A 7,724-nucleotide genomic window follows, 5' to 3' on the forward strand; every position below is an offset into this window, starting at 1 on the left:
CTGAGTGCAAGGTCACAACTGGTTCAGAGCAGCCAGTTGGAGGGAAGACCTGGTGAGGGGGGGCGGGTCTCAGAGAGAGGTAGGCACTGACATCGACAGGATGAGTGACAGTTGACAGTGAACACATACTCAGAAAGCCGGGAGACTGGCCAGAGGTCTTATTGTAATGTAGCACCATGAACTTCTTGCTGTTTGTATTAATTGATTGAGCTGGTAACAAAATTAAATGATGGTTACATTCAGGTCAAAACAAAAAAGTATAAAATGCCTTTTAGAAAAATCGCATTAAAAGGCTGAACACAAAAAATAATTCTGATGTTAAGTAGCTTCTCCCTCCCAAATGCCTAGGGGTGCGTGCGTGTCTGTGATATCCTCAAACTGACTTCCGTTCTCAATACTGCTAAGTGTCTATTTTCATGTCCAATCTATATATTTTTTGTGCTGTTTATTGGATTTTAAGAACACAAGGGGTGTAGATTAGATTTCAGATGCCTCTCAGCTCTAAGATTCTGTCCCTGAAATGCGTATAATTAATGTCTCTTAAAACAATGTTGTTGATGCAATAGAAGAAGAAATATCACTGCTTAGTCTATCAGTTAAGTCACAAGAGGATGAGACATGTAGCTTGTTAGAAAAGATGCATTAATGTAATAAGATTAATTTATTTGGAGGTTGCCTACTGCTAAATCAAGGAAGCTTAAATCCTCATGAAATTGTTAGAAATCTCAGGATAAAATGAACTAGCCTGTGTACACAAATTGATAGAAAAGGATCTAAGGGCAGAGTAATTGAGGGGACTCTTCAGAAAAGAGTCTCCAACCTTCTACAATAGCCATAGTTTAATGGACTCTCTACCCTTCTCAAGAGGTGTAGGATTTCATTATGGATTTCTATGGAGTTTTTGAGACTATACGTTTTAGGTATATGGTATAGTTTCTGCAAGAACAGGCCAAAATAAAATCGGAGTTATGACATTTAATCTTTTATTTTTATTACTCTAGCTGTTGCTACTTCCTCTAAATGAAATATTTTTGGAGCTGAGCGTAAGGCCACAATGCCATTTGAAGGTGAATAGCAGTCCTGACGGAACATGAGCAGAGCTCTTGCGTTCTGGTTTTGCGGGGGCTGATGGCCTTAGGCAGAGTCCCACCCACCCTGACCTCCCCTACCTGGTACCCACTTGGCCACAATAAGGCTTGTAGTCAGTGGTACTAGAATACATCCAACCAAGCTCCCAGATTCAGAACGAGTGCTCAGGGTTAGGAATAAAGACTCATTTGACTTAAAAAAAAAAAAAAAAAAAAAGTGCCCATAGAAGCTTTGCTGTCCTGCTAATAAACATATAATTTAAATGTTTGAAAATCTAGATCTTCCATTACTATCCTTGATTTAATAAAGCTTCAGTGTACATAAATGTTATATATTTGCTTCAAATTGATAAATTTTGTGGTGCCAATAATTTATGCATAGAGCGTAACTAAACCACATAGAAAAATGCTGGGAAAAGTGGACAGGATGTACTTGGCCTTTTAAAAGATAACTATTTGATGGGGCGCCTGGGTAGCTCAGTTGGTTGAGCATCTGACTTCAGCTCAGGTCATGATCTCACGGTTCGTGGGTTCGAGCCCTGCGTCGAGCTCTGTGCTGACAGCTCAGAGCCTGGAGCCTGTTTCAGATTCTGTGTGTCCCTCTCTCTCTGCTCCTCCCCTGCTCACATGCTGTCTCTCTCACAAAAATAAAGATTAAAAAAAAAAAAAAAGATAGCCATTTGCTGGGTGCCAGGGTAGCTCGACTGAGCATGCAACTTTGGCTCAGGTCATGATCTTCTGGTTCATGAGTTCAAGCCTTACATCAGGCTTGCTGCCTTCAGCACAGAGCCTGCTTTGGATCCTCTGTCCCCCTCTCTCTCTCTGCCCCTCTCCCACTCATACTCTCTCTCAACAATAAGTAAAACATTTTTAAAAAATTATTAAAAGATAGCCATTTGGAATGTGAGGCCATTGTCAGAGTTGCAAGTTAAAGGCTCAGATTAATCAGTAGCTTTCTTTAGCATTTTGGCCAGATTTAGTTGATTTAGTTCATCTAAGAACAAGAGTGCTGGTAAGAACAACCACCATAGCTAGTTTCCAGAGGTTTCTGAAGAAGCAGTATTCTGATGGGGCTCCTCAGAAGACAGTTGTATGTTTCTATGGGAACAATCCTTAGGATGGAGAGAGAGGCACATCTGAATCCAAGATAGCTGAGCAGAATTCCGCAAGTTGGCTAATGTAATAAACAGCCTGGTGAGGAAGGGAACAATTTCAGGTAGAGCGTGGATAGTCCTGGATTGGCCATTATTTCTAATCGGGAAGCTTGTCCCTATCCTTGTAAAGTAATAAGGCTATCAGCGACCCTGGTCGTCTCTTTAGAGATGACATGATTTCATGATCATGTGCAAATGTCACTCTGATTGGGGAATGGTTTGATACTGTAAACTGAGTTAAATAAAAACATGCTGGGTAGTTCTGTTTGGTTTAGTTCTAATTGGCTCTGCATCATTCAGCATGTAATGAATATTTCACTGTTTACTGGCACATGGGAGGCAGCCGGTACTTGCCTGCCGCTAGGATCATCATCATTATCATTAATCATTATTGTCATTTCCAGACCGTCTCCTCACGGCTACTAAATGACACCTACTGGCTAGGATGTCCCAAAAATGGTAAAGTCTTTGTTGGAATTTGGCAAAACCCCATTAAGAATGACCTAAAACGATAATTGAGATGATTATGTCATTTTCTTATTCTGTTAATATGATGAATTACAGTAATTATTATTTTTTTTAACCTTGATCTTCAAGTGTTAAGCCAGCCTTGCATTCCTGAGACAAACCCTGCGAGGTCATGTTGTGCTACCCTTTGTATATGTTGCCGGGGGGTCAGTTTATTTATACGTTAGGAAGGATCACGGGGATGTATGTTCCTGGAGTTGTCTCTGTGGGAAGGTTATTAACGATGAGTAGTAGAGAATAGATTTTGTTTCTTCGTGAATCAGTTTTGGTATATGCTGTGCCCGGGAACCCACCTCCCTTCTCTGTGACTCCAAATGTACCCCAGGTAGAAAGCTGGGACAGGAGTTGGACTTGACTCGTCTTTTTCCCTTTGGTGCTGGGGGTGGGGTCATGGCCTCCTGCTGCCTGTTGCCAGTGTCTGAAAACAGCCGCTTCATGTATTCTATCCAGTTTTCTAGTGCTTTCTGGCAGAAGGAGGACTGTGGGCTGTGTTCTACCAGCATGACAAGAAGTGGAAGCTGCACGATGCTTATTCAGGCATTGAAAAGTACAGTTTTCGTTACTTCAGGTTCTCAGCCAGATCTATAAGCTTGGACTTGAAACTATAGGAAGTTAAATTCTACGTGGGCTCAGTCTTCCTTTTAATCTTGGACTGTATTCCGAGTTGTACTTTAGCGGTCTTTCACAGACAACTAGTACCACTATGTTTTAGAAATTGAACTTTAAACCTTCTTTCTCCATTTAAGTTTCCTTCAGCATTCGAGTTCAATGAACTGTTCTTGATCACGATTTTGGATCACCTCTACAGCTGTCTCTTTGGGACCTTTTTGTGCAACTGTGAACAGCAGCGACTCAAAGAGGTAAGTGTCTATTGCTTTCCCAATTACTCGGGCGCCTTTCCCATGAGGCACCACTGTAAAAGGGGGACTGGGTGGAAAGGGGACTTGGGTCTAGCCCTGCTGCCGTGCGTAAATGGAGAGATTGCATTAGATGCCCTTCCAGGCCTCAGCAGCCCCAGTGCATGTGTCTAATTTCCAGGTGGCCTGACACGAGCCCCTTACTGTGTGGGTGCTGGGGGCTGGGGCCTAGCAAGCCCATAGCTCTCTGACGTCTCTCAGTTCTTGTAGGCTTAGTTCTAAACCCTGGACCCCCTGAATCCCAAGCTCATGTACTTTCTATTTTCTACTGCAATGACTCCAAAATGATGTGATTCTGCCCTTCGTTCTCCAGGCCGTTGGGCACAAAGGTACTTGGAGGCCTAGGAAGGTGAAGTCTGTAGATGAGCCCAGAACTTCCCTTGAGGAGCAAGCCAGACTCTTTTCCATCAGGTTCATAATGAAGCAGCTGCCCAGCTTCTGAGTTCTATTTCCCCTCTTTCCTCTTTGGGATAAAAGAAAGAAATGATCAAAAGTGAGGAAGCATTGGGCAAAGGCACCTTAGAGTGTCCTCTGGTTAACAGAAAAGGGCCAACGCCTGTGGGCTAAGTACATTAGAACATTGTCGAATTTCAGGAAAAATAGTGGGTTGCTAGCACCCACCTCCCTCTGCAGCTTCCCCACAGCTGTCACCCCTCATTCCTTGCCTGCACCCCACTCAGTCTCCTCCCTTTAGCCCTTCTCTCAGCTGGGAGCCTGCCTGGGCCCAGTCCCTGGTCGTCTTCTTCCCCAAACTCTGTCCTCTGTCTAGGTCGCTGTCTGTCTCCTCTCAGGATCTAAATGCCATTCTCCTCTTCCCTCTGCCCTTCTGCATGTCCGTAAAGGGCACCCCTGCTCCTCGAGATGCACAGGAGCTACCTTTGCCTCCTCCCTCACCCTGCCCCCAGCTGCCACAGCTGGTCCCCCCTTGTCACTGCCCCACAGCCTAGTGCAAGCCCCCACGGTCTCGCGGCCAGACTAAGGCAGCTGCTGGTAAATGTGCTTCAGTCATTCCTGACCTCCAGCAACTAGGGCTGCATTCCCTGACTCTAGTCCCATCCTGAGCCTCTCCCCTGCTTGAAACCTCCCTGTGGCTTCTGTCGTGATCCCGGTAAGATCCACATTCTTGTGGGCCCAGGGTGATAGAGACCTGTTAACCTCTTAAAAAAAAGAAAAAATTTAGAGCGAGCTTCATGGTATTTGACTTCTATCTCAATAAAGCTATTTTTAAAATATGAACAGAAGAATGAAGTTCATATGTAGAATTTAAACACTTATGGTCTTCTCTTTTGTTTTAACCAAATATCCTCTTTAAAAACTCAGCTCTCTTGAGATGGAATTTACATACTATACAATTCACCCTTTTAAAGTGTACAGTTTAATGGTCCTTAGTATATTCAGAGTGTGCAGCCATCCCCACCATCTAATTTCCTAAACCACATAAACTTTTCATCACCCCAGAAAGAAACCGCATTCCCATTAGTAGTCACTCCCCGTCCCTCCCTCCCCCAGCCCCTGGCAGTCACTGATCTGCTTTCAATCTGTATGGATTCGCCTGTTCTGGACATTCCATATGAATGGAATCAAACAGTATTTCTCCTCCTGTGACTGGCTTCTTTCACCAAGCTTAATGTCGTCAAGGTTCATCTGTGTCTTAGCAGGCGTTGGTACTTTGTTCCTTTCTTATGGCTCAGTAATACCCGCGGTGTGGAGACACCACACTTTGTTCATCTAAGTCATCCGCAGATGGACTTCTGGTTGTTTCCACTTCGGGCTCTTACAAATAATGCTGCTGGGAACATTCAAATGTGCAAGGTTTCATGTGGACCTATGCTTTCATTTTTCTGGTATGTACCTAGGAGTAAAATTGCCGAGTCCTATAGCAAGTGTATGTTTAACCCAGAGACTATTCTCCAAAGCAGTTGCAGTATTTTACATTGTCCCCAACAATGTCTGAGGGACCCAGTTTCCTCACATCCTTGTAGATGTTTGTTGTTGTGTATCTTTTTTATTCTAGTCATCCCAGTGGGTATGAAGGAGTAGCTCATTGTGAGTTTTGATCTACATTTCCCAATTAACCAATGGTATTGTGAGCACATTTTCATGTGTTTATTGGCCATCTGTTTATCTTCTGTGGACAAATGTTTATTCATATCCTTTGCCCAGTTTTTAGTTGGGTTTTCTTTATTAGGGACTGGTAAGAGTTCCCGATGAATTCTTGATATATACAAGTCCCTTATCAGATACATGGTTTGCAAACATCGTCTCCCATTCTGTGCATTTTCTTTCTGCCTTCTTGATGGTCTCCTTTGAAACACAAGTCTTTACTTTTCATGAGGTCCACTTTATTTTCTTTTCTTGCTTGTGCTTTTGGGGTCATGTGCAAAAGCCGTTGCCTAACTCAAGGTCATGAAGATTTGAGCCTGTGTTTCCTTCTAAGATTTTTATAGTTTTAGCTCTCACATTTAGGTCTGTGATCCATCTTGGAGTTCCTTTTTGTGTACGATGTGTAGGAAGGGTCCAACTTCATTCTTTTGCACATGGCTAACCTGTCATTCACATGCTGCTGATGAAAAGATTCTCTTTCCCCCATTGAACTGTTTCAGTGCCCTTGTTGGAATTCAGTTGGCGGTATATGTGAGGGCTTATTTCTGTACTGTCTGTTCTCTTCCATCGATTCCACACATCTATCCATCCTAGGCCAGCACCACCGTATGGATTACTGTGACTTTGTAGTAACTTTTGAAATTGGGAAGTGTGAGACCTCCACATTTGTTCCTTTTTCAAGAATGTTTTGGCCATTCAGGGTCCTGTGAATTATTGCTGGCGTTTCTCTTATAAATACAAAATATAAAATATGAAAAGGTCCTGACAGAATTTTCTAGGTCTAGATAGCCTGTAAGGAAATCAGCTGGCTTTTGCGATTTTCTGATTTTGACTTTGTCACTGTGTTCAATCCATGTTCCATGTTTACCTGCCTTCCTGTGCCTGTAGGGTTTCATTCACATGAGCAATGCCAATAGTTCCAGCATTTGTATTCAGTGTATTCGAAGGTCGGGAGGTGGGGAGATAGAATTTAATGATATATTTACTTCTCTATGTAAGGTTTCCCCGGCCTGCCACCCTGACAGGTTTTTCCCCAGATGTCCATCCATGATTTTCCAGTGAAAGGAATCTTATCTGTGAATTCTACCCCAACCCTCAATATTTAAGAGTCACAAAAGCAAACTGCAAACTGGAAATAAAAAATGTATTTGTTATCAATGGGCCCCATCATCCTGTTGTTGCTAGAAAATTCTCATCATCCTGTGGTTGCTAGAAAGTTCTCGTTTTGCCTTCTACACACACACAGTCCCCAGATGTTCCTCAACTCAGCAATATGTTTTTCCAGGACAGTATGCGTTTTCATGTCCTCCCCTGCGTGAGGTGACGCCATAGCACTAAGGATGGGGCTGGGGCTTAGTAAATGTTCTACGCTTTTTCAGTGTCTGAACTCCTTTTATTCAAGTCTTTTTCTCTGCAACACAGATTCTTGAGAATCTGAAAAAAAAAGGTGAATTTATTTCAATGTATTCCTTTTTTTTGTTTTTCAGGATGTATATACGAAGACTATATCTTTATGGTCGTATGTCAATAGCCAGCTCGAAGAATTTTCGAATCCTTTCTTTGTGAATTATGAAAACCATGTCTTATATCCCGTTGCTAGTCTGAGTCATCTGGAACTATGGGTAAACTATTATGTGCGATGGAACCCACGAATGAGACCTCAGGTATCTTTTTGTTCTTCGCAAAAGAGTGTGTCTTTCTGAGCAAAGATGGTGGTTTAGAAATGAGTTCATGCTAGGGATGGACATGCTGTACTTCTGCCCTCGCCTCTCAGGGTTCAGTCCTCTGCGCTCATGTTCTAGCAGCTTTTCTTCCTTCCTTCCTTCCTTCCTTCCTTCCTTCCTTCCTTCCTTCCTTCCCTCCCTTCTTTTCCTTTCTTTTCTTTTTCTCTTTCTTTCTTTCTTTCTTTCTTTCTTTCTTTCTTTCTTTCTTTC

At 42.8% G+C, this 7,724-nt stretch overlaps 1 protein-coding gene across 6 annotated transcripts in view; it reads left to right on the forward strand.

Annotated features, from left to right (window-relative positions):
* MTMR1 (myotubularin related protein 1) overlaps window positions 1-7,724 on the forward strand; it is a 63,894-nt gene that overhangs the window by 49,114 nt on the left and 7,056 nt on the right. For all 6 annotated transcript variants that reach the window (XM_049644436.1, XM_049644435.1, XM_049644437.1 and 3 more), the window contains 2 exons: window positions 3,517-3,630; window positions 7,278-7,454. In XM_049644436.1, the coding sequence (XP_049500393.1) occupies window positions 3,517-3,630; window positions 7,278-7,454 (291 nt within the window). The remainder of the gene's footprint in view (window positions 1-3,516; window positions 3,631-7,277; window positions 7,455-7,724) is intronic.

The sequence above is a fragment of the Panthera uncia genome, chromosome X, assembly GCF_023721935.1.
Source record: "Panthera uncia isolate 11264 chromosome X, Puncia_PCG_1.0, whole genome shotgun sequence".
NCBI classification, from domain to species: domain Eukaryota; kingdom Metazoa; phylum Chordata; class Mammalia; order Carnivora; family Felidae; genus Panthera; species Panthera uncia.